Below are 27,788 nucleotides of genomic sequence, written 5' to 3' on the forward strand. Positions count from 1 at the left end.
TATAATATACAAATGGATGATTGGCAGAAAATATGGAATGAAAATATAAAATTCACAGCATGTACTGCGTTAAAGGAGAATATGATGAAAATGGTATATAGATGGTATATTACACCAGTTAAGTTAGCAAAAATGTTTAAAATATGTAATAAGTGTTGGAAATGTAAATAAAAAGAAGGATCATTTTACCATATGTGGTGGGAGTGTAAGAAAGTGAAGGGTTTCTGGGAAATGATATATAATGAGTTGAAGATGTTGAAATATACATTTGTAAAGAAACCAGAAGCCTTTCTGTTAGGAATAACAGGAAGAGGGATAAATAGAAGTGATCACAAACTCTTCCAATACGCAGTAACAGCAGCAAGAATCTTAATGGCCCAAAAATGGAAACAGGAGGAACTACCGACTCTCGAAGAATGGAGGACGAAACTCATAGACTATGCAGAACTAGATAAACTAACTGGGAAGATAAGATATCAACGGGACCACAAGTTCATCGAGGACTGGGGAAAATTTGCAGAAAATCTGAAAAGTATATGTGATGAACAAATAACGGTACTGGGATTTAAAGAGGCTTTGTGAAGTGAGAGGAGTATTGTTAAAACAGAAACAGGACAGTAAGGGTAATCTAAAAATGCAATATTAAATTTAGAAAATGTGTAAAAATGAGAAAATATGAATGATTGGCAGAGAAGCTGAGGGAAGTCCAAAAAGTTGAAATTTGTGAAAATTGTTTGATATGGCAAATTTGTATAATGGAAAATTCAATAAAAATTATTTTAAAAAAAAATTCTATTAGAGAGAAGAAAAATGTTCCTTAGGGTTTCCAGTGCCTATAAAGCACTGAGCATTCAGATTATGAACCACATCAGCAACCATCACATTGTAACACCTACATGCTACCAATTTCCTGCCATTAATACTTAATACAATACAAACACCTTCAAATCAGGAACATTATGGCCTAGCACTTTATTATTATTATTATTATTATTATTATTATTATTATTATTATTATTCTGCCCAGGGAGACCTAAAAATCCATCACTAATCATTACTTGCATCAGTGCTATTTGCCAATTTGTCAATGAGCCCTATCAGGTTAACATTGATGGAAATGCCTGTCTGTAGATCTATCATTGTGTTTAATCTGTAACTATGCTGGTACCTGACAGAACAATCCTAACACCACAACTGGTCCTGCTGAATAGGGTTAGGATAAATTGGAGGTGCCATCTCTGCCAGGAGAAAAGCTCTGCCACAAAAGAGGCCTCCTCTGAAAGTGAAGGTGTTTGAGAAGCTACCACTAGCAGTGTTCCTATCAATGGTAGAAAGCTTAGGGCCTCAAAATAGGTGAGAGGCAGGAATGGACCAGATCCAGACACAGATCCACTGGATTCAAATCCTAGTTCACCCTGACAGGAGCCTAATTTTAGCTCCCCATCTGGACTAAAAAAAAGTCCACCACCTTCCACCCTGGCTGCTGTAAGACAGTCCTGCTGCCCCCTTAGAATTATTTTTTCTTTGTTATAATTATACAGGGAGGGGGTAGTGCCTTATTTAAAGTCAATGTTACTGGCCTCTTTTTACAGTTTATGTTTAGTGTAGGAAGCAGATTTGGGAGAGACGCATTTAGAGTAAAATCTGCCACACTAAGACACTTTCCTCTGTATCAGCCCATATTTAAGAGAATTCCCTAAAACAGTCCGTATGTGGTACTATACACCTGTGATACTAGCACATATTAAAAATATGAATTATCAAACTTGTTGGAGGGGTTTGTGGTGCTATAGGCACATGTTGACACATCGTGTAAGGTTTGTCACCATGTGGCTACTTTCTGGGCACAAATTATTAAGAAAATGAGAGCAATTATTGGCAGTTTACGGGTCCTAAACCTCAAATTGTGTCGTCCTCATATTTTCTCAGGAATTAATGCCAACCACCCTTTAAAATCTTTGGTAATTTTCATTTTAGTTGCAATCAGACTAGTTGTACACAGAGGTGGAATGATGTTTCTGTTATTAATGTGAACTTGAAGGACACTTCTAGACCAATAGACTTTGCTGCCGCTTTGGGGACTTTCGTGATGCACATAAACAAACAACATATGAAGCCACTTATCCCAGGGAAGCGTGACTTATTCGGCAGTATCTATGACATATGACCTTTGTCCAAACCTTGCTTCCTTCAACCTTCCTTGCTTAAGAAACAGAATTTCCTCCTCTTCATTTACCACCGTACGCCTCCCTCTCTGCCTTGAACTTACCTTGGTTACCACAAAGCCATTCTGGTGACTGTTTCTGTCATCCCCCCGCCCCCAAGTATGTTTGGTGTATCATATTACAATTTATTCATTCTTGGCCTTTTCAAGTTTTAATAATAAAAGGTATTTTTTTTAAAAAAAAAAAGGAATGAATTAGTCCTCATCTACAAAGCTGTAGTCAGTTTGTATTACTCAACCGACATAATTACTGATGCTTGCCACACCTCATGAAATATGCCAAATTTCATTTTCATTTCTCAGTAGATTAGAATACTAGCTGCTGATGCTACAAATACTCAAAAGCATACAGTGGTACCTCGGGTTAAGAACTTCATTCATTCAGGAGGTCCGTTCTTAACCTGAAACTGTTCTTAACCTGAAGCACCACTTTAGCTAATGGGGCCTCCCGCTGCTGCCGTGCCGCCGGAGCACGATTTCTGTTCTCATCCTGAAGCAAAGTTCTTAACCCAAGGTAATATTTCTGGGTTAACGGAGTCTGTAACCTGAAGCGTATGTAACCTGAAGCGTATGTAACCTGAGGTACCACTGTATGTTCTTCTTCCACTACGTTCAGCATTACCACTCTTGCCTGCACCAGCAATGCAGTTCAGAAGTAGTCAGGCAGACAAACTCACAGAGGACCACAATTATAGAAGACCTTACCACTTCTGCTGTGTTCTTAAGGCTGTAGTTATTTAACCGGACTTTTGGGTTACATCCTTCTGCTACACGTCCAAAAATACAGTACCATGCAATCTTTAAAAAGAAAATGAGAGTTGTAATATGTACATCAGTAGAACCTTAAAGTAAAAATGTTTAGGATTGCTCTATAATACCTGGCAGTTAAACAGTATGTCGCTGGGAATTTTTTTTCCAAATCACTATGGGATTCTAATTATAGTGCTATTTAATTTTGCAATGTTCACAAAAAGAAAATTTCCCATTCCCTCCTTCCCCCTGCAGCTACCTGTGAATAATTACTTTAAATTAAGTTGGTTGTTAAATGTACATGTTAAATTTCGTAGGGGTGCTCCCTGACAGGTGTTTATTGTAGAATAAGTGTTCCTCGTGCACCCAAATTTTGAGTTTTCACATGACATCACTGACATCAAAACACTGACCTGATTTCCCACCACCACTCTGCATTTGCTCTTTCTTCGATTATTTCAATAAGATTTAAAAAATGAACTTGCTGCAAACTACCCATTTGTCAGATCTGAACAATATTAAACCCCTATCTGAAAGCACCCTAAATTGCATTTAATGTTAAAACAATAATATAGCCACTGTATTTTATTATATAATTTGTAGTTTATGAATGATTTAAAGTCCCCTTTTGACTGGCTAAAAGTGTCCTTCTGAGTTCATTCCCCACCAGTGAAAATCCCTTCTAAAAAGCACTGGATTATATTTGTTACCTCCCTAGGAAACAAATTCTGCAGCATACGGGTGGTGATACAATATACTGTACACTTAAATACTGGCTTCTTCAAATCCTGAAGTCATAGAAGCCCACAGAACTAAAATATGTGAGACATACAACATAGTGCTACTTGTAAAACAAAATATAGCAATTTCAGTGAAATACTCGATCATTTTCGATTCAAACAGGTATGTTATAGTTCACATACTGAGCAGTATTGACTTTCTGTCTAAATATTTTATGTATTTTAATGGAACTCAGAATGTCAAACAATATAATCATGAATTAATTTTCTAAAATGTGGTTCTAGAGTGATGAATTGTCTGGTTTACTATCTACAATTTTAAAAACCTTTTTAAAAAACTATCAAAAAGGATAAATGTGACCATATTGTGCCACCTAGTGATGAATGCTCTGTATTTGCATAAAGCATTGTGCAGAAACAACTGCACCTTAGCAGGATATACCCAGAGCACAATTTTATCTTTCTGTTGATACTTAAATACGTGCATAAAATACTTTACATTTAAGATTTGTCAGTGAACTATTTCATTGATGGATGAACACCTTCCATGAAAACTGAACATAAAATTATATTTAAAAAGAAGTGGGAAAAGGTACTCACATTCCTTTTAATCAAGCAAAATATAATTCTGTGTAAAAAGTATGTGTATCCCATTGACTATGGCAGTACAGTGGTACCTTGGGTTAAGTACTTAATTTGTTCCAGAGGTCCGTACTTAACCTGAAACTGTTCTTAACCTGAAGCACCACTTTAGCTAATGGGGCCTCCTGCTGCTGCCACGCTGCCAGAGCACAATTTCTGTTTTCATCCTGAAGCAAAGTTCTTAACCTGAAGCACTATTTCTGGGTTAGCGGAGTCTGCAACCTGAAGCGTATGTAATCTGAAGCGTATGTAACCCAAGGTACCACTGTATTCAAGTACTTCTGCTAGAAATGGAACTCCACCTTTGCTCCCACTTTCCTCTCCCTGCTCTCCTCCTAAATCTGTTACGGAGTTTCCCCAAACCCTCCAGAGCAGGGGGGGGGGCACATGGTGAGAAAAGAGGGAGGGAGTCCTGTTGTACAAATGAAATCCTTGTAGTACTAGAACTACTGTGATGGATACCATCCATGAGTCAGAGTCCAACATGGCATGAGCAGACTTTTACTTGCGCAATGGGACTTCATGTTCTTTTCCCTCCTCCAGTCTCCAAATCACTCTGAAGCAACCATTCATGGTAGATTTTGATGGCAGATGGGGAACTGTAGGGAGGAGAAGGTGAAGTCCCATTGCATGAGCAGATTCCATTCCACTTGCACATAGAGTTGGATACATTCAACCCTTGGCCATATTCATGGCACAACAAACTGGCCAAATGTTGTTTAGTGTATATTAGTGGGTGTGAGTATGCTAAGAGGTATTACCTTAACATCTGAAGCAAATGGTGCTGGTTTAAAAGCCATGGAATTGTGTGATCTGGACAGCAATATAGGAGGAGGTGGAACTTTGCTTTTCACGCTACTTGCAGGTTGCAAGAAAGCAGAACGTATTGCATTTTGTTCAGCTTCTGCTTTCTGTATTAGAGTAAGTGCTTCCTAAGATTTAAAAAGGCTCAAGAATGTTATTTGGCTTACATATACTGTATTTCAGATGCAAACAGAAAGAATAAATATAAAGAACAGCTGATTCATAGGGCAGAGAATAAGAACAGTCAGGAATACAACATTTTTAGTGTGTGCCTGGACACACGATTTATGTGACATTTATGCAAAGAGCGGACACATTCTGTACCCCACCCAGTGATCTATGACTGTTTCTGGTTTGTTATTAAAGTTTATTCCTTGTTTACCAAAATTTCATTACAGAGGTCTCTGCCACTGCCCCTCTTTCCAAACTTTGTCCTGCCCCTCCTCTTTTATCATCATTCCCCACCCTAGTTATGAATTTGTACTACTGGGTTTGTAGCGATAGCTTTGGGAACTACACATATATGGAAAATGTATCAAGATCAGGGCTGAGACAGAATTGAAATGAAGAGCAGTGGCCTAAACAAACCCTTATACTTGGACCTAGAAAATCTAAGTGGTCTATCACAAATTCATTGGACAGTCTTCCGCTAGATACAACCCCAGATTTAGTTCACTACAGTGGTGCCCCGCAAGACGAATGCCTCGCAAGACGGAAAACTCGCTAGACGAAAGGGTTTTCCGTTTTGGAGGCGCTTCGCAAAACGAATTTCCCTATGGGCTTGCTTCGCAAGACGAAAATGTCTTGCGAGTTCCTGCGGGGTTTTTTCCCTCCCCCCCCTCTTTTCCTAAGCCCTAAGCCGCTTATCAGCTGATCCGCTGATAAGCCGCTTATCAGCTGATCCGCTAAAAGCCGCTAAACCGCTAATAGCGCTAATCCGCTAAGCTGTCAATGGGCTTGCTTCGCAAGACGAAAAAGCCGCTATACGAAGAGCCTCACAGAACGGATTAATTTCGTCTTGCGAGGCACCACTGTATTTAAATAAATAATAATGAGCTATCAGAGTTGGGGTGAGAACTACCACTCCAGGGTGAGAGTCTGTTGGACCGATGACACTTTCATCCCTCAAGCAACAGGAGGAACATTTCCCACTTGGGGGTGCCCAATAGAGAAGAACCATTCCAGTAGGAATGTTAAGATTCCCATAGGTTCCAAGTACAGTACATGAAAATCTTAACCAAACTCTTCACTAAAGTAATATCTCTATACATTTATATGTAAATAAATTTATTATCTGGAACTGAAGACATCATGATGTAATAGACCTCCAACTGTTATTTGTCTTGTTGTTTATAAACCCAAAAGTGGATTCCAGGGAAGAAATGCCTGGCAGGAATGTGTCCTTGACCTGTGATAATGCTTACGGATTGCCTGATGGAAGGTGAGTTGGTGGGCTGGTAAGGTGAAACTTCTTATTTTTGTGTGGTTAGAATATAGCCTACTGTACATTCTTCTACCCATGTTCCTGGGAGGTTTCCCAAACCGGAATACAGCCCCCAGGCTGAAAGAGGTTAAATCTTTTGTTTCCCAGCCTAAATCTGTCGTTTCCCACTACCTGGATCATTGTTAATGCTTAATAGAAATAGAATTACACTTAGATATATGATTTTGAGAAGTGATTTCCTAAAAACTCACATTTTAAAAAAAGAAAAAGACCTGCCAGGTTTGCTGCTATTGTTAATTTTAACATTTATATTGCCAAGGATTTCCTCAGAGTCTTCAACATACAATTATGCCAACAGCAAACTATTATAGGGATGCATAATAATGGGGCTTCTATTAATTGCAAGGTAATTTATATTACCTCAAGCAGCTGTTTTGGGGAAGAACTGGCTGCTCCTACTGGCATCAGTGTAGCTTTCTGCATCAAATAGAGAGCTCTGGACAGTTTATTCTTCTTTATTTTATTTGTTACATCTTGTTCTGTGAAGCAATTGTTTAAAGTAAAATAGTAAATCAGGCAAAGCACAGTGTTACCATAATTTAATTTTACAAGTACATATTAATGTACATTACCTGTTAAATGTTTGAACTGGTGTAAATTCTTTGCAGTGGCCTTTGATTTGATATTTTTACCACCCATCTGAATGCCTACAAAGAAGTAAGCATTAGTTTATATCAAATGTCATTTGCTTAAAACACAGTAATACATTAGATTCTATACGAGTCCTGTATTTATCATCCCACCGTGGCATTAGGATTACTTTTCTGTTTCGTTTCATTTGACTCTTCTGATTGTATAAAAGTAGAGTGTACACTGAAGAATGCAAAAATGCATCCCTTTTATGAAGCCTGGGTGGCTTCACACACTGCTAGGCACACACAGTTGCTGCAGATACAGCTGCTACTCAAAAGATGCAGGTGTAGCATTGCAATACATGGTGTGGATATCACCTTTCTGCACCTGAGTGCAAGCACCAGGAGTCCTGAGTGGACAGGTGGGCCCCACTGCATTTGCATATAGATGTCTCAAGATGCATGTATATTATCCACAGTTTGCAAGTTTGTTTTTGGAAACACCTGTGTACCCACAGAAATAATTTCAAATCTGAGATGAATGGAAAAGGTTTATTTAGGCCCAATATTTGGATTATTCCTGGTTTAGAATGAGGGTGCCAGATGCTTGCAGCATAACAGAACTCGAAACTCAAAAGCTACTCATGGAAGAACAAGGTAGACAGAATGCAAAATGAATGCCTTCCTTGTATTGAAAGTGGATGCTTAGGATGCTTCCTAATGATCTTCAAATGGTTTTTTTACTCACTTATACTTAACACTAAAACATTTAAATCAGGGGTTCATGAAATGGTACTGTAATTCTGAGAGAGCGCGTCGTCTTGCTTTTTTAAAAAACAAAAACAAAACTAAAATTAAGTAATCTTGCTCAATAGCCCAGCTTCATCCACTGTCCCTCAGGAAAACTCAAGAAGATGAAGGAAAGGTGTAGAAACAAGCAAAGTGGTACAATTTCTTTCCCTGTGACCCTGGTGCCCCTCCTAGCTTTTTAAAGGGCAGTACTGCTGCAGTAGGTTTCTAATGGTCCATCTGTATTCTATCTTGGTGGCAGCTAATCTTCCAAGTCTTTCTGACAGACATTTCCAACCCAAGAGGATGGATCTGTTGATTGGTGAATTGCTTCAGCTTGCTGAATAGCTCCTTCTCCCCGCTACTGGGCAGCCTTCATCTCCTTTCAAAGGCAATCATGTCCCACAATATGGCAACAAATCCTTCTCCAACCCTTGGGCCAGAGAAAACCAGCCTCAGCTTTCACTTCTGGGTCACGCCATAGCCCAAATGAGCCATGCGGCACAGGCTTGGGAAACCAGCAGATCAATCTCCAGTTCCCAGCCACACAATAGATAAACACTCCAGTGCTGGGATACTGGGGAGTGTAATGAAATTTATTTGAAAATTCCATGTAAAAAAATAATGTTTACAAAATGGTATGGTATTCATCAATACTAATACATATGCACTTTTGAGAAGGCACTTCTGCAACCATGTTACATGTACTATAAGAGGAATAGATATGTATTTTACATACAGTGTAGGTACTACATTGGACAACAGTCATCCACATCCACCAAAATAGCCAGGAAATCACTGAGCTTTAAAAAATATATACAATGGGCAATATTTGACATCCTATTACCATAAAGCTGTACTGGTCTTCCTCCGCGAAAATCTTTTACTAAAACGTGGCACCAGTCAGTTTTATTTAATCTTACCTTGTGGCAAGTTAAGAAGTTTAACAGCTACTCGATGCTGAGCCTGAATAAGTTCAATGTGTAAATCCATAATAAAATTGTTTCCTATTACGGATTTTTCATTGATGTCATATGCTGACCATTTGTTCCAATTCTGATAGAAAGGAATTAAACAAAATTCAGTTTTAAACATTTTAGGGGGTATTTCTCAGTGTTACTGGTGACGATTCTTAAAAAATTGCTTTTTGGGGTTCCATTAAACAACCCTCACAAAGGGCAATAATAATCACAAATAAATAAAGAACAGATGGGACAGAGCATGGAAATAAACATTACACACAGAGACACACGCAATCCACACATATCCAGTTAATACATGTGAAAGCCTTCTAATTTTCCTATAGTGTGCAAAAGTTGTATTTGCACCTACAGAAATAGATATCTCATGCCAAATTATTGAATGTTTGGTTAAACATTTAGAGACAGAATCAACTAACCTGCTGCTCTGACGGAAGCCAATGCAATGGCTCTCCCTAGTTCAACAGGACTTCTCTCCTTTCCCCAAATCTGCTTTGGAGGGTGAGACCCCTTATACAGTCAAACCTCGGTTGTCAAACGTAATCTGTTCCGGAAGAACGTTCGATTTCCAAAATGTTCGACAACCGAAGTGTGGCTTCTGATTGGTCGCAAGAGCTTCTTGCACTCAAGCAGAAGCAGCATCAGACGTTCTGGTCCAAAAAATGTTCAAAAGCTGGAGTATTTACTTCTGGGGTTCTGGCGTTCAGGAGCCAAAATGTACGATAACGGAGGTGTTTGGGAACTGAGGTTTGACTGTAACAGTACACACAAGGAGGGGACAAGGGAGATTGTTCTGCCTGGCAAGTGGAAAGGCTTACATGGATGGAATGATAGTGATAGTGAGAAACTCAATTCTACCCTATTAAGCTAGGTTGTATACAACTCTGACACAACTCCTGAAGAGACATTTGAATAGGTGAAACAATGGAGTGGGGATCAGTTATTCAAAAATCCCCACCCTGTTATTTAGAAAGTTATTAAAAAATCCCTACCCAGACAAATCCCTATGGATGTGTGTGTGAGAGAGAAAGAGATGCACTTGGGAGATAGAAGCATGTTTGTGCTGTGTGAGAGAAGTGTTATATATGTTTGTGTTGTCTATTTTGCCACTGCCATGGGCAACAGTGGCAGCAAAGCTTTCCTCTTAGCAGTCAAGCTCCCATTATTTTCCCCAGAATGACACATAGAGGAAGATATGAGAAATATGGCATTGCAGATGGACAAGTAAAAAAAAAATATGGATGAAATAATTTCAGTAGAATGAAAAAGCTCCACTGAAAATTGTTAAGAGAATTGGTGAAAAAAAATGTGAGATATATAGATCAGATGCTTAAGCAGTTTAGGGGTGAGAGAAAGAAAATGGGATGAGAAAATGGAAAGAAAGAGTGGGAAAGGAGGTGCTCTCAATGGGCAAAGCAAATCTGAGCATTGTGGTTCACATCAGTTTCTTACTTGAAGCTCATACCTTTTTGCAGCAGTTATCAAGCACCGATGTACCATCAGGCAAAAGCGTAATTAGGCGAGCTCGATTCATTGCATTAATTGCTCTGTCCAGGTACTCATAAGCCAAATGCAACTGTTCTGATGGAGATTTCTAAAAGGAGTCCACACATTAGATTAATAAAAATGAAAATTGGGAAGCTACTGATGTTGGTTCTAAGACAAATTTAAGAACTAGAAATAAAAAGGAGAGAAGCAAAATGAAATCTTTTTGGGTCCATATGAACAATTTGCTCACCAGCTAAAAGCTAGTAGATAATTGCTAAGATTATTCAAATTGCATGCACAAGATTATTCCTGCCCCAACAATCATGCAAACAATTCCCAACTTGCTAACCATTATTTCTAGTTTTGGCTTCTTTTATCCTTATTATTTGATTCTGGTTAAATGTGGGTCTATATACACAGCAAAGGTCAATGCAACACATACGTAGGATGTGTTGATACTATGAAATTAAGGAACTGTGAGTTTGTAAAGATGGAGAAACTCATGCCCTGCTCCCACACTCACCCGAGAGTACCTGGGAGAAAATCTGAGATAGATAGATAGATAGATAGATAGATAGATAGATAGATAGATATCACACTTTCCTATCGGTTTTCCTTACCTGTTACCTCTATTCAAAATTATGAATATTAAGGAGTGGTATATCTTAGTCTAGCAGAAAAGGATACTATACCTGTATTAATGAAGGCACATCTTCAACACAGTACTCCAAAACCAATGCAGCATCATTTTTTTCTATTGGCACTTAAAGAGGCGGAGAAATCAAGTTAGAAAGGGACACAGTACTAGATATATTAACCAAAGACTCCAGCAGTGAAGTCCTCTAGTTTGTTACCTTGTTTCTACAATGACAAATATTTCTCATGCATTGACAAAGTAGCTAAATATATTTTGTCCAGAACTCAGCAGCTGCACATAAATGTCATACAATGCAAATGTCAATGTAATGTACAGCACTTTTCACAGAGGCTAATGCTAAACAGACTGCAGTCCTAGAGAAATGCTTCCTAAATGATTCTGTAGTTTCATTTATCAGGTATCAGAAAATATTGTATTTCAAAACCATAGTTTTCCCACTAAAATATTCTCATTGGCATCCGTCTCTTTCAGAAGACAATGGAAGATGGCAAGATCCCCAAGGATGTGTTCTACGGGGAGCTGGTTTCAGGCACCAGGCCTGTTGGCAAACCAACTCATTAAAATTAAAATTTTAAAGAAAGAACAGTGCAATCAACTGCTTAAGAATCTCAGCCAAGTCCCCAGCACCAGCTCATCTTGAAATATGCCGACATGGAGGACTTTATACTGGGTAACACCAGAGTTATTCTGGCAAAACTTTCTGCTAGGATAATCTCAACACTGCTGCAATACCAGTGTGATATAAACCTTTAAAGCCCTGCACAGAGGCACCAAATTTGAAAAAAGGAAAAGAAAAAACCCCTCATTTATGTAAAGCAGGGGTAGCAAACCTGTGGCTCGCCAGATGTTGTTGGACTCCAGCTCCAATCAGCCCCAGCCAACACAGTCTATGGTCAGGGATGATTTGGATTGTAATCCAAAAACATCTGGAGGGCCACAGTTTAGCCACCTTGAGATAAAGAAAATATATGCAATTCTCTACACATATAACAGGGACGCAGGTGGCGCTGTGGGTTAAAGCCTCAGCGCCTAGGACTTGCCGATCGAAAGGTCGGCGGTTCGAATCCCTGCGGCGGGGTGCGCTCCCGCTGCTCGGTCCCAGCGCCTGCCAACCTAGCAGTTCGAAAGCACCTCCGGGTGCAAGTAGATAAATAGGGACCGCTTACCAGCGGGAAGGTAAACGGCGTTTCCGTGTGCGGCTCTGGCTCGCCAGAGCAGCGATGTCACGCTGGCCACGTGACCCGGAAGTGTCTCCGGACAGCGCTGGCCCCTGGCCTCTTAAGTGAGATGGGCGCACAACCCCAGAGTCTGTCAAGACTGGCCCGTACGGGCAGGGATACCTTTACCTTTTACCTTTACACATATAACATTTAGGCTTCAGTCCTATACTCATTTACCTGGGAGTTAAGACCTGCTAACCTCAGTGGGTCTTACTTGTGAGTAGGCATGTCTAGAACAGCACTGACAGAAACGTAGTTATAAAAGTTATTTGCTCCTGGCAAGTTCAAAGTTGAGAAAGAAAAACAAATGCTTTTTTAAAAATTGTTCCAATTTGATCGGTCCCATACATGTTTATGTTTCAGCATGCCTACCACATCCTATATCTTTCTTACCCATTTCTATCCCTCAAAGGACTTTTTTATTTTATTTCTGTGTGTTGCAACCAAAATGTGGGAGGCTAATAACATTACAGATTACTTAAGACACTTGCTTTCTATAGCTCTTATCTTAAAATTTGTTGTACAATAAAACTTAATTATCTACAGGCAATGCTATCACAATTGTTATTCAATTCCTTTTACTATGTTCTTACAAAAAAGTACTACACATTTACAAGTTCCCCATATGTGTTTTAACTCCTACTATAGTCTCCCCACACTACCAACATCTCACATGAACAGTTCCACACATCATCTTTATCGCTGCTAATGTAAAATAACATCACTACATTCATTTGCCTGCATTTTCTTAAACAATAACATCAACTGCATAATTCAGTCCCTCTTGAGTCTAGATATACAAGTTTTTACTGAAATTCACTTATACTCTCTTGAAAAACATTTTCCCATCTATTTTTAATATTGTTGTGAATAGCTTAGAGATCATTAAGTATTTTATACAGTTTGGGTAAAAGCTCTTATTTGAGGAAAGGAACAGTTCTACAAATGTAGTTCATGATCAAAACATATCTGAGCTCCTATGTAATTCACAGAGGGCTAGGTTATTTTAAGGGCCCTGAAGTCAGCATAGGAAGCCTGCTCTTTTGTCTCTTTAGCAGATGAGTTTTAAGGAATCTTCTCCTTTAGGAAATCTAACAAGCTCCTTCCTTTCCCATAAGATGCTTACCAAAACCCTTTTTGTTTCAGGATGCAATTTCACAGTTGCTTCCATTGTTAGTTTAACGCAAGTGCGTTTTTGTGCTCTACGTATATTTTAGTGCTGTTTTAGGATTGACACATTTTATTTCCTATAAACCCCTTTGATAATTGGTTTTAAAAGTAAGATATAAATAAAGTAAAATAAAATAATAAAAGGTAGCATTCAGGCTTCAAAGAATGACTGCTCAATCTTCACTGCATTATGTGGCAATTGTGCATTGTCTAAACTGGGGGCAGGGGAGACTCAAGTTCATAGACAGAGTGCAGATATATCTGGCCTTAGGCTACATCTGTTTTTCCGACGCCACCCTGCTCCCGCAAAGTCCAGCTCCGTGTCCCCCACAAGTGCTTTTACTTGGCTGTAATGTATCCTTAATAGTAATAATACATCCTGCTTCTCGGGAGGGAGGATGGAAAGACTGACGTATAGGAACTTATAGCTTCTGCATGGCTCAAATGTAAGCTACTGTACAATGGCACATTTGTTGCCCTCGCTGCTTTTGTCTCTGGCCACACCCACTACTGGTAAGTGACCTCCAGGAACCTGCCCATAGCAGAATGCAGCCTTGAGGACTGAAAAAACTTCAGTGCTGAAGCAACATTAAGATTTTAAACTAAGCTCTGCAGAGAGCTGTCTGGAGTGCCAGTGAATCCTGAAATCCTCCCATCTCCTTGCCCTGCTTTGCCTTGCCTTGTCCTGCATGCCTGGATCTAACTTTTCCCTTAGGTCAGAACAACATGCTGCTGAGGCCATCAGTAACAGAATGTTCCTAGCCACAACCAACCAATGTTTTCATAAAGACTATACCTGATGTGGTTCCACATTTGATTGTGAAGTCTGCAATAGTCTCCATCACTGCTGTTAGCCGTAATGCAACTTCCGCCATTACCACAGTATTAGTATCTCCAAGATTAATGGCGTGAATCACTTCATTAATTACATAAAGTATGTGGACCCACTAAGGAGGAAAAAATATTAAACCATTTTACATTTTTATTTAAAGTTATTTAAAAATTGTGAATGTAATGTGGCGAGCAACTGTGACATGGATATGGCAGGCTGCAATTCCTAGAATGAAGGACAGAGCCACAACACAATGAATTGTCCCATCTGTGAGGTGCAGAGTCCTTGATTTCCCCTTTAGACATAGATCCAATACCCTGGACCTCATCTATGTTCTTTAAAGCCACCTGTCTATGGAGGACAGTATCACTGTCAAGCTAGAGGAGACTGCCATAGTACCACTGACTTTTCCTCAGCCTGGAGGGATGGACTCAACTATCAGTAATGGCATGGAACAGTCACACTCTCCTGGGTCCCTGCTTCTCAAGCTGCTAGCAAACCTTTGCTTGTCAGGCCACTGGTTGCTTCAAAAACTATAAGTTGAAGCTCCTCCACATCTTATACCTTTTCCTCTCTTAGTTTTCAAGTTTCTGTGCCAGTCAAACTGACCTTTCATTTCTCTTATAGAAACTGCCCTGCATGTCAAGAGTATAGCTATTTATACTGAACAGGTAGAGTACTAATGAGCATGTGTCATTACCAACACCACAGGAGCATTTGTAGATAGCTGGATGTGTGATACATAATTAACCTTAATCAATATGAGTTATGATAAAGGTTTACCTTGGCTGTCTGGTATTTATGAAGAGACTTTAAGAAATAGCTTCCGCTATTTTGGATCCTCAGAATTGCAATTTTACACTTTTGCCACAAAAACATGGTTGCATCTGTCATCATTTCTCTGTCTGGCAGGAGAACCTGAGGAAAAGGTATTTTTCAAAGATTTCAACTACCTGGCTTTTGAGGGTGTGAAGTCACAAAATAATTAAAAAACCCAAGAATGCATTTGCAGGATTGAACACTAGTATCTCCTCCTTCTCTTCCCTCCCAGCAAGCCAAATGGGTCACTGCCTCCTCCTCAGACTTCTCCTGCTTGGTGAACAAAGCACCGCATAGCCAACTGCTTAAAAAGGGAGAAGATGGAGCACTTTCTGCTCCTGCCACCATCTCATCCTCTGACCTGGAAAGAAATAGTTGCAATGTCATTATGTTTTTGGTAAGCACCCTTAGGGGACATAATTCCCCAACAGAAAGAAGGAAGGAAAAGTAGGTGGTACCAAAGGGGCAGACAGCCAGAGCTGAAGAGCAAAGGAATGGACCAACACACATTCGTTGGTATGCTACAGATATGTGCAAGCACACAAACGTGTAAAGAGGCTCAGTATTGTGAACAAGCCTGGAATTCTCTTTTTATATTTTGTATGGTAGCTGCCATTATTTTCTAACAAGCTCCCATTACATCTCAGTACTTCAGAACGACCCTGTGCTTCTGTTTGCAACATAGTGTTGTTGTTGTTGTTGTTGTTTTAGAAAGTTTCCTTAAAGTGTTGCACGGGAAACTGTCTTATACCAAGTGAGATCATCAGTACATCCAGAGGGGGGCCACTAGGGGGCGCATCGGAAGATGGTTGATAACAACATCTCTCCGACCCACACAAGGTAATTAAGAGGCTGTGATGGGAGTAAACAGCCTCCCTTCCCCCCCCCCAAAGCCTGGGGGGGGGTACTGCCCTTGCCTGCTGTGCCCTATACCACCCCCGAATTTGTGGGGGTGGGGGCACTAGGCAGAAAGTCCTCCTGTGGATCTTGGCGCTCCTGGACGCTGTCTCTGGTCCGCGCCCCTAGCTGCAGTAACTTCAAAAGAAACAATTAGGAGGAAGCGAATCCACATATTTCAAGGAAGAAGGGGGAGTAAAGACTGCTAACTGAAGAGATCTCTGATAAACAAGACAGGTCGGAGGAACAAGAATAAATCATGAGAAGACACACCAAGGCTCGGTATGGTCGGCAAGGACTGGATGGGGGAGGGGGGAAAACTTTCCTTTCTTTTCTCTATGTGATTAACCAAGAATCCCCCCCCCCCCACAAGTCACAAGTCAGAAATGCCGTTTAAATGACTTAAGCTGTGGATTTAAGGCTGTGTGGAGATAATTTTCTAACCAAAGCATGTTTTAAGAAAATCGCTGAAAGTATAAGAGCTTTGGAATGACGCAGTAAAAAATACCGTCGCCATTTTGGCAAGTTCTGTCGGAAGACTTAAGCCTGGAAGGAGGAACAGAGTTGTTTTTATATTGTGGGTGAGCCTCCCCAGGGGGGCTTAAGAGCGACAGCTTTGCAAGATTAATGATGGAAAGTGATGTTATTTATGAAAGCGATGATATATGGAAACCATCTTGATATGAGGATTGGACGAACGGAAAATTCACACAGGATTATAATTGGTGCTTACCTGCTTAAGGAGATTATGAGAAGAGATCATAAAGGAAAAAAGAAAAATATACGAACAAGATGAGATGTGGAAACAGCAAGATAAGACTGGATAGAATTATGAACATTATTTGGACAGATCTGTGGATATTAAGGCAGCAGCAAGAAGATGATCGGAATCCCCCCTCGGAACTTGAAATATGGGTCCCCCCAACAAAAATTTAAAATTCGGCTTTGTAATTCGGAATTTATGTGATGTGATCTGATTTTATTTGATTGGTCGGTTAATAAAAATTATTTTTTTAAAAAAAGAGATCATCAGTACATCCAGTTCAGCATGCCAAGGATTGAACTGCTTGCAAAGCACATGTTCTACTACAGCCTTTCCTGTGTTATATTTCTGCTTAGTTGTTATGAAACTAAAAATATTGTTGCAGCTTTCTAAATCTGACATCCATTGTCTTTTATAAAAAATAAAAAATATTTTGCACAAGAAATTAATTTAACACACCAATTTCATGTAGTTCATACTTAACCTCAGTTTTACTATACCTTTTCAGGTGTATTGATGCAGGAATAAAGAGTTCTTGCCAATGTAAAAATTTCATCAGTAGTCTTTCCCGCTGGTACTCTTCCATCTACTGTTGCAATTTATTTTGAAAAGAAAATTAAAAGCAGTCAATTCCGTAAAAATATATTTAAATCCGAATTCTCAGTTGAAGCAAATGCAGGAAATTACATGAAATACAAATGAAGCTGTTATACACTGTTATACAGAATTTCTCTCTGAACATGCTCAGTTATCTGGAAAATTTAAAGTTTAAGTTTAAAGTTTTGTCATTTAATAATGAGAAGTGCAGTAGAAAAAAGAAAATCAACAGGAAAAGAGTATTTCATCCAAGATCCCAAACATTTACCTACTCTAAAAAGCTATCTCAAAATCTTGGTCAGGCTTTTTTATTTGTATGGAAGAGGAAGTAACAAATATCTCAAATTCGTGGGACCAACAAATGAACTGCTTAAGATGTAAGGAGCAAAACAGATTTAAAGGTGATATGGGATGTGAGTAAAGCAGTAATGTGGGAGTTTTTTAATACAGCAAAGCGCATACCAAAGAAAGATAAGAGAGAAGAAAAAACAGGAAATTTTACAAGAAGTAAAAAGAGAAAGAATTAATAAATTTCCCTCAAAAAGAGATAGTGCAACAGGATATCAAGATGTTGCAAACACAGTATTCAATGATAATAAACCAGGAAATAGAGTGGAAAATTAAATATTTAAAACAGAAACAATTTGAACAAGCTAACAAGCCAGGGAAATATTAGCTTGGCAAATAAAGAAGAAACAAGAACAAACCTGCATTAATAGAATAAATGTAGGAGGTAGAGTAGTAGAAAATCCAAAATAAGAGATCAATTTGTGATTTTTTATACAGAACTATATCAAGCCAAACAAGCTAATTTAGAAGAAATTGATAAATATTTAGAAGACAGAACTACCGTACCTAAGACACCAAAAGATAAAATGTCATTTCTGAATAGACCTGTCAAAATGATGGAATTACAGCAAGCAATTTTACAGACAAAGTTCGGAAAGGAACCTGGACCTTTCAGCGATATATTATAAAAAACTACAAGATTACCTAATACAACCTTTGAAAAGATATTATGAATAGAACTCTGAATACAGGAGAGCTACCAGAATCCTGGAAGAGTGCATACATAACTTTGATTCATAAGCAAGATAGAGATCCAGAGCTGGCTAAGAACTATCAACCTATTTTGTTGTTGAATAACATTTATAAACTGTTTGCAGACATATTAGCTAATGGGTTAAAAACTGTATTAAAAGAGGAAATCCATCAAGATCAGGCCATATTTTTGTCAGGAAGACAAATGAAAGATAATATTAGAAACACAACTGATGTAATAGAATATTTAGAAGAAAGAAATGAAAAACAAGAAGCTTTAATGTTTTTAGGTGCCGAGAAAGCATTTGACAATGTCAAATTTCCCTAAGTTTTAAAGTTCTTTCTCTTCCCATTATACTCAATGGTACACCAGTACAAATATTTAACAGTTAATAATGTTAGTCACATTTTGGGAGGTACAGTGAATCATGTTTTATTACCAATATTTAGAAAGATATATAGGATTACTTTCACTTTCTCCTTATCCTGTATTATAACTTCTTGGTGTAATCATTAACTGAACGGCTACTAACTGTAACACACCTTGAAATGTGATGGATTTTCTTCCTGGACTACGAAAAGTACTTGACTCTCTGATAACACCTCCATGCACACACAAGCCGTGTCTTGGTTTTCTTGCGGATATTAGAGGCTGCATTACTAGAAGTATTTTGAGTTCTGATTCTGCTTTCTTCCATTTGGGGGCATTTTGACTCTATAAATATACGGAGAAATGAGAGATCTTGCTTGACCTATGAATTCTAAGCACAACAAACTACTTTTAACATTGAGAAACTGAATTTACCTGAAGAAAGGAAAAAACTACTATAGCTGCGTGATCAAAGCTATCCCACTCCTCATAGCTGAAAGCCATCTTAAGAAATCTCAAGGCAGCATATGCAGAAATACCACTCCTCCCTATAACAGTAACACAAAAGGTGTAAGACTCCCACAATACTCACAAACAGAAAGGAGAACACTAAATTTATTTATTTACTGATTTAACTACTTCTGCAAGTATGGGACCAATATGATTCCTTTGAATTCCTTTGCAATAGACCAATAGCTTTCTATGAAGACCTTGTCTGATTCAAACTTCTACTCAAAGAGGTAGCTGTGAAGAAAGGTTTCCATTTAAATCTCCCTAGCCCTTTAAGGGTCAAATCATTTACATAAAAGACATATGTCTCTCTATTTTTAAAACACAAAGCAACACAAAATACACACTGAAAATGCAAGGGTTCAAACTGTAGAAGCCCTGCCCCCATTTCTCCACCCACCATCACATGGGCTCCTCTCAGATTTTTCCCATTTAGCACAAATTTGTGATTTGGGCTTTTGCACTCAGAAATATTTACATGATTAGGAACCTTGTTACGTGAGGGGCCTTCTAAGTGTCCCTAGTACTAAGAGAGTGTGGCTGAACAGCTTGAACCCACTCTGCCCATGAGGGAAGCAAATCTTCCCTTGATATGAGATCCACTCAGCTCACTTTGTTACCACAAGCCTTTTGGTTGTCATTTAAGAATTTTTCTAGCATGCAGTAGGCCGTTCCCATAATGTGCATCACTTGTCACAGGCACAAACTCCAGATGGCTGACAATGCTTATGCTGATCTGCTCTCTGGACACATGATCTAATGTAGCAAGAAATTTAAGGGTAGGATTCAACTAATCAGTCTTGCCAGTGGAAGTGAGTGCAAGGGCTCCCCACTGGTACAATGGGGTTTCTCCCATGTCCTCCAAAATTGGGTCGACAGGAGGGGGTGGGAGAACCCCCAGAACAATATAGGGGGAAGGAGGAGATCATTCCATCAGACAAGCTAAAAAAATTGCACTGACAGAACAATTGCCATAGCACTATGTTCAATTCCTCTCTAAGTGTCCTGCAAAGTGGTAATGTTAACTGGCTTTCCACCTCAAAGGGGTGTGAATGCAGGTAAACAAAAAAGCCTGTTGTAGAAAATACAACAATACAGCAATAGTCAGATTACCATTGGCAAATAATATCATTTTAACACATCCTATCCCCAAACCATCAAAGATACAATCCTAACTCCCTGATACTCATATCTCAGTTTGGCCAGGTTACTATGAGGTTCAAGTCCTTCTCCGCTGTCCTTTGCCAGCACCACTGGTGTGGGGTCTCCACCACAGTGGAGGTCGCAAGATCTGCCATGACAAGCAGGAGGTTACCAGCAGCAGCCATAGAAAATCCTGAAAGATGATGTTTCAGAGTGCAGTCTACAGGATCCCTAACCCCACAAATCCCCTGGTTATGACACAGCGAAAAAAGGACCTCCCACAGCCCAGGCCAGCAGGAACTGCCAGGACTTAAAATGTGGTCTAAGATCTGCCACTTGGTATTGCTCTGTCAGCGTTACAAGAATAAAAACCATTAATTTACCTGCTAAGATCTGTTCCATAAGTGTTGATGTTCCCGTTATAACCATAGAAACAGGGATTAAGCTGCTTCGGGCAGCTACGCCACCACCTGCAATAAAACTATCTTGTTAGTCCTCATGTACTATTTTACAAGATGTTTTAATTATCATATAATTTTGAAATACATTTACTGTACATGTAAGTTTCCTAAAAGAGCAACCTCCCATAACATCTCAATATATTTTGGTAATAAGAAGGCATGCTCAAATTGCTTATTACCTCCTTGAATATGGTTCATTAGTTATATAAGAATGGTCTCTACTACAAGGATAGCCAAAGAAGTACCCTCCAGATGTTGAACTAAAACTCCCATCATCCTTGGCCACTGTTCATACTGGTTTAACACTGATAAGAATTGTCCAAGAATATCCAGAGGGCACCACACTAGCTATCCCGACTCTACTGAATTGACTAGTTTTTCTTCATTTAACAATTTATTTCCCACCTGCTGTCAGATTAGATCTCTCCCCACCAACCACCACCATCATCACAGCTGTTGGGGGTTATTGGATCTCAGAAAATACATCAAGAGAACAGTCATAGTTTAACATCATGCTGAAAGCTGAAGTCCAAAGAAAGCAAGAAAAGAAAAGTTCAAAATGTTAAAGTCTCCAATAGGAGAATAATTAAAATTAGATTGATTTTAGGAAAGTTCTAATCCAAATATCCATCTCTCGGTTCACGTTCTTGCTTACTGTGGATTTTGGTAGCCCTACATATATACATGTGATTTCTCCACTGCCTCGCATATGGCTCAGTTTCTTGTGTTCATACTCCCACAGCTTTGAAAAAACTATTACTGTGTCTTATTTTTCTTCCACTCCGATACTAGTTTAAAGCAGAACACTCTTCAGTCCTAGCACAGTTTGAATTTTAAGAAACAAACATTTTACTTTCTGATATAATGAGTAGAATTTCCACATGTTGACAATGATACTTAGATATATTTAGAAGTTTAACAATTACTTCCAATTTTTGAAAAGTAATAAAAGAATTACATTTGGTTTTCCTTGTTATAATTAGCCAATTTTCTACAGTTAATTTCATCCACTTACCATCAAGAATATCCACGCCTGCAAAAAACAACTCTGAAATGACATCACGAATTTCAATTTCATCAGGAATAGGAGGGCTAGGGATCAGTGTCCGCCTATTTCTATCAAACAAAGCTTCCAAGATGCCAAAAAAGATAGATGAATTACAATCAAATATCTCCATCATCAGCCGTTCTGAGACTGTTCGAGGCCAAGGAAGCTAAATGAAACAAAAATAATCAAGGATCAGATATTTAAAATAGCTGTCGTAAGTAAACATATATATAAAACCATGCTGGAGAGCTTTAAGTTAGACTGTGCACGGATAGGTAAAAAAACAGTTTGAAGTGTGACTTAGCTGGAATTAAGGAAAGCTCTGTTTGTTTGTGTCATATTTAAATTATAAAAATTAAATCTTTATGAAGCAGATTTTTTTTAACAGACATTTTAGGGAAGTGTGCCCATATGTCATGGACTGGCTGGATGCAGAGGAGCACCTGCCAGGGAACTGCCAGGGGAAGAAGGCTCCAAGCCAGTAGATTGATAGTGGGATGACAATGAAGAGGTGGTGTCAGCAGAATAGATGTCAGGGTTTAGTGAACAGTTGATTGTCGGGGCTTCAAATGTACACAGGTCTCTTTATGCACTGACAATCAGTCGGTTGTTGGTGCTTGCAGAGGGCCGTTTTGCCCTTTGAAGCACCTACAGCTAGTAGTAAGGGTTTCAAAGTGCCTTGCAAAGGCTGTGTGGGCACTGCTGATCAGCAGGTGCAAGGCAGGTGAATGCCTGGTGAGCCAAATGGAGAAGCCTAGTGAGTTTAATTAAGCCCACGGGGGGAGTTCACTGCACTCACATTAAGGATCTCTGTTCACGGGGGGAATTCACTGCACTCACATTAAGGATCTCTGTTCTTCAAGAAGAGGGTGGCCCAGGAAGGTTGGTCCAATCAAGCGATATAAAAGGTCTCAGTTGAATTCTGAATCTTGTTGATACAAATTGACTCCCTGGAGCTATCCAAGGTACTGCAACTCAAATCTGACCATACCTGCTACCTGCCTGGCTAAGTTACCCTCATGGGGTCTGGATCAGGACAGGGTGAAATGGCTAATACATACATGTTGTATATCTTTCATATTATTTTTCACTCTTGGACGAAAAAGCCCCTTTGGTCGTCTTCTGGGTTCAAATGCTGATCTTTTGAAGATCATTGCTGCCATCTGACCCCAAAGAGAGAAAAAAAGCATAAATTATTATGTTACATGTTCCACTTCCTTAAATACTATAAATCCCTATAAAATATGAATACCTTCACAGTTGCTTCTTTGAATTTTCTCTTTGTTTCTGTGCTTAATGCTGGTGAACTCATATTTTCCATTTGCTTTAGTTCATCAATTTTAACCAAACCACGACGTGCAAATATCTGAAGCACAATAATATATATATGTAAACTGGAGTGACTATTATTTTCCTGTTAATAAAGGCAGGTGTGGGAATAGGAAGAAATGGCAATACTGTGTCCCCCATCTTGAACTAGAACTCCACTGACTGCTAGCATTCAGAATTCCAATGCCCATCCTAGAGTCACATTCCAGTTAAGATAGAGAAGAAATCTGGGAAGCTTCATGTGGATTAGGAACAACCAACAACGGCAGTGCTTGGGATCCAGATAACCATTCTAGGTTTAGCTGCCCAAAATTCTGGATTCAGATTACTAAGAAAGTAAGTAGGCAGAGCAAAACACATTATGGAGAATGTTGGAGACAGAATAGGCAGAAAGAATGAACAGAGTAGGCTAGAGCTAAATCAGATAGACAGACTAGAGAAGAAGTACTTGGATTGCAGGGTCAAAGGTATCAGCTGGTCTACAACAGAAATAAGTTTTATGCTGCAGGGGTAAAATGTTCCTGTATGGCAGTCGTAACTATACAGATAAGGACCAGTATGTTGGTCACTTATTGAAATAAAAACTAACAGTATTAACAGTGCAAAAGGCTGAGAAAGGGGGAAAGTAAACTAAAAATTATAGAGGTAACCTGTCTATTTTATCCAAGCATAAGTCATTTGGAAAATTGCTAGGTTGTGCTCCCATCAAATCAAGATCAATGATCCCAACATCATATACTTATGGATTGTTTTGACTAATTTTGTATTTCTGTTCAGACAAGGAACACAAAACAAAGACAGCACCCTTTATGCACACTTTAATATAGTCTCCCAAGAGCAGCTTGTTTTTACACAAATCCAATATATTTTTAATTATATTTAAAATATGAAGGAAAATCACTACCTCTCCATTTATGCCAGAATAGCAGTCATAATAACACTGGCAAACAGCAGCATACAGTGTTCCTCTCCATGGCAAATAGTGTACAGCTAAAAGGGGAACTGATGATTCCATACATACACAGGCCCATAATAAATATTCAAGCACCTATTGAAAGAGAAACTGATTATAAATTAAGCCATTAATGGGTGACATCCAGTGTTAGTTATATTCAAAGTAGATCCACTGAAGTCAACGTAATCTAAGCCAATTTATTTCAGTGGGTGTGTTCTGAATATGACTAACCCTGAATATCACTGATTAGTATAAAATATTGCAGGGGTTGACAAATTTTGAAAGGTAACTACTATACTTCTTTTACCTCTTTCAGTTCAAGACTTTAGTGTGTCATAACTGATTAACATTATGAGTAGGTGAGCTAGTAAAAATAATAACTTTTGCAGACTTATGTGCAAAACTGACTCCCCCCACCACACACACATCTACCTTTCTTGCTTACTTTTTCTTGAGTGTACAACTGAGATGAACAAAACTTTGAAAGTCACATGATGATCTTATTGTAAAAAAAAAAGCCACTGGGTGGCACTACAGTTCAGTTTAAGGACAACTTAAAAATCTTCCTTATAATCAATCAGTATGTAATTTTCATATTGCAGATTTCAGAATGAAATCTATCTATCTATCTATCTATCTATTTTTACTCTCACACTGTTTTGAAATCAAATAACATATTCATAATAAATCTGCCTGGATAAATAAATAAATAAAAGTATTCCCATTTTCATGCAAGTAAAATGTATAAAAATAAATACTAAGGGGTTTTTACTCAAACAGTACAAGACCACATTTTAAAGTGTAGTACTATATTTACAGAGCGGCGGTGGCAGCAGCAGCAGCACAGCCCTTGAGTATTCATCTAAGATTCTTTAGAAAACAAATTTTGTGTCATTAGTTAAGTTTGTTCAATATATGTACATCTTGCCTTTCTGTCTTGTTTCTGAGATACCCAAGGCAGCTAACACCATGGAAAAACCAAACACTATCACATGAGATAATAAACAGAAAAGCAAAAAAAAAAAAAAAAAGCATGGCAAACAAAACAACTTTTAAAAGGCAACATGTTAACAATTCACAAGATGGTCATGGCAAAAGTCTACTGCCAATTCTTCATTCAGTGTCTAAATGCTGTAAAGAGGGGCCAGACAAAATATTCCGGTAATCTAGGTGGACAGCTAGACTGATACAGAAAAAGACAGTCATTACCCTGGGGTCCCAAATCATTTAGAGCAGCCTCTATTTGGCCCTTGGGGTTCTCCCAAGGTTTTGTCCTCCACCTAGGCCACACCATATTTTCCAAAGCCACAGCCCTCAATGGCTCTGCCACCTACCCTCTTTTTTGGCTGGAATGTATTCTTAAACAGTGTTAATGCCTTTTGCTCATCTGGAGGGAGAAGTGTGCATGTGTAGGAACCTCTGGACTTTGCATGGCTGGTATATAGTCTACTGTACAAACATTAGGAATTGCTCCACCCACTTTTTGCCTCTGGCCTTGACTGCTACCAGCCTGTGGCCCCAGAAGACTGCTCAGAGAGTAATGCAACCTTTGGGCTAGAAAAAGTTCCCCACCTCTAATATACAGCATGAAAACTAACAACTAACACTCTGAACTGAGCCTAAAAGTTAGGTGCCAGTGAAACTGGTACGTGCTCTAGTTGTGACGGTATGCTGAAATTCTATGGGCAATGTCTATTGAAATCTCAAAAGACAAAACCACTGAACGAACAATATCAGATTTAACGCTGCCAGTTTTCTATACTTTATTTATTTATTCATTCATTTAAGCTAAGAACATCCTTTAAAACACACACACACACACACACAAAATCCTCGCAAGGCAAACACAAGCTAAAATGTTACCAAAAACATACAGAACAGTAACAATCTGAAAAATTAATATATCTTGACAGACACAGGAAAAGAGACAAATACTTCCAAATTTATCTTGCCATACCTTAGAAGATTGACCTATGGTCATTAAATGCCTACAAATGGTATACATGTGGATTGTACCTGCAAGGACAAGTAAATTATTTTAAAAACATATACAGCAATGTGTGCATCTGTGTGCATGCTTATATATATTATGCTGAGCTTGTGGACTATCCTTACTCTCACCTCAACTTGGCTTTTCTTTATTCAACTTATTCAATATATATTCAATATATTCAACTTATTCAATATAAATTGTAAGCTACATGTATATATGTATAAAACCTGCACAGTGAATACAGTAAATGGACATAAAAAATAACACCTATAGGTTGTATTGGCAAAGCTTATCTAGCAGAAAAAATTCATATCAAATGGTTTCTAACTTCTTTGAAACTTACTTATGAAACCTTGTCAACCATTTCATGACTCTAATAATCTCAAAAAATTATTTCCTAAACTTTGGGAACTGAATTCCCTTATATGAAAACAATGCCCTGTGATATATTTTACAGTATATTATATATTATATTTTACATGCTTATAATTTTTTTAATTTAAAAAACTATAGTGCTCTGTCAGTACTTATCCATCTACATTAAAGCTATCAGCACTCAACTGCCTGAATAATAAGTAATTTGCTTCACAGTGAAAATTCAACCCAAAATGTAAACAGAAACGTCAAAACTGAAATTCCCCATGAATTTTATATTAGGGAGGGAGCTCTAAAATTAAACACTCTTTTAATCTTGACAGCTCTCCAACAGCATTTAGAAGGTAAAATTTGTGACGTACCATTGTAGACAAGCCAACACAAACGTTCATGTGGCAAAGTCATCTGCATGATCAGTTGCAATATGGACAAGAGTCTGAAACATGTCTTCACAGATTCCTGATTCAGGAGGTCCTCATCATTATCACACACCAATTTGTAAATGCAGATATTCCTCACTTGCAAAACATGGAACTAAAATGAATAATCAGAGATTGAAATGACGTAATTCTTCAAATCAAAATGTGAATTTAGCACCCCACCCCATAACTCACCCTTCAGCCACTCAGCCAGAGGACATATTTCCCCAGCTCTTTCACAACTGTGGCACTCAGCACATTCACTCCTAGGTCTTGTATGAAATTCCCACCACTGTCTACCCCATGCTTCATTGGCCCCTTCTTCACTAGCTTGTTTCCTTTCTGCTTTTTTCATCCAATCGCTGCCTTTTAGCTAATTAACTACTTTCTACCATAGCACTTAGGGACGCGGGTGGCGCCTAGGAATTGCCGATCAGAAGGTCGGCGGTTCAAATCCCTGTGACGGAGTGAGCGCCCGTTGCTCGGTCCCTGCTCCTGCCAACCTAGCAGTTCAAAAGCACATCAAAGTGCAAGTAGATAAATAGGTACCGCTCTGGCGGGAAGGTAAATGGTGTTTCCATGCGCTGCTCTGCTTTGCCATAAGCAGCTTGGTCATGCTGGCCACATAACCCGGAAGCTGTCTGCGGACAAACGCCGGCTCCCTCGGCCAATAAAGCAAATGAGTGCCGCAACCC

General features: G+C 38.9%; 1 protein-coding gene across 2 annotated transcripts in view; it reads right to left on the reverse strand.

Moving 5' to 3' along the window:
- The window catches only part of CFAP54 (cilia and flagella associated protein 54), a 108,701-nt gene that overhangs the window by 68,754 nt on the left and 12,159 nt on the right, over nt 1–27,788 (reverse strand). For both annotated transcript variants that reach the window (XM_079991868.1, XM_079991867.1), the window contains exons 4-22: nt 27,037–27,208; nt 26,264–26,322; nt 24,256–24,399; nt 23,275–23,388; nt 23,084–23,185; nt 21,990–22,188; nt 20,897–20,983; nt 19,296–19,408; nt 19,034–19,205; nt 17,353–17,438; nt 15,157–15,291; nt 14,338–14,488; nt 11,186–11,256; nt 10,471–10,599; nt 8,949–9,081; nt 7,237–7,311; nt 7,025–7,143; nt 5,118–5,288; nt 2,930–3,022 (exon numbers count right to left, since the gene is read on the reverse strand). In XM_079991868.1, the coding sequence (XP_079847994.1) occupies nt 2,930–3,022; nt 5,118–5,288; nt 7,025–7,143; nt 7,237–7,311; nt 8,949–9,081; nt 10,471–10,599; nt 11,186–11,256; nt 14,338–14,488; nt 15,157–15,291; nt 17,353–17,438; nt 19,034–19,205; nt 19,296–19,408; nt 20,897–20,983; nt 21,990–22,188; nt 23,084–23,185; nt 23,275–23,388; nt 24,256–24,399; nt 26,264–26,322; nt 27,037–27,208 (2,325 nt within the window). The remainder of the gene's footprint in view (nt 1–2,929; nt 3,023–5,117; nt 5,289–7,024; nt 7,144–7,236; nt 7,312–8,948; nt 9,082–10,470; nt 10,600–11,185; nt 11,257–14,337; nt 14,489–15,156; nt 15,292–17,352; nt 17,439–19,033; nt 19,206–19,295; nt 19,409–20,896; nt 20,984–21,989; nt 22,189–23,083; nt 23,186–23,274; nt 23,389–24,255; nt 24,400–26,263; nt 26,323–27,036; nt 27,209–27,788) is intronic.

The sequence above is a fragment of the Podarcis cretensis genome, assembly GCF_951804945.1.
Source record: "Podarcis cretensis genome assembly, chromosome: 10".
In the NCBI taxonomy this organism is placed as follows: Eukaryota; Metazoa; Chordata; class Lepidosauria; order Squamata; family Lacertidae; genus Podarcis; species Podarcis cretensis.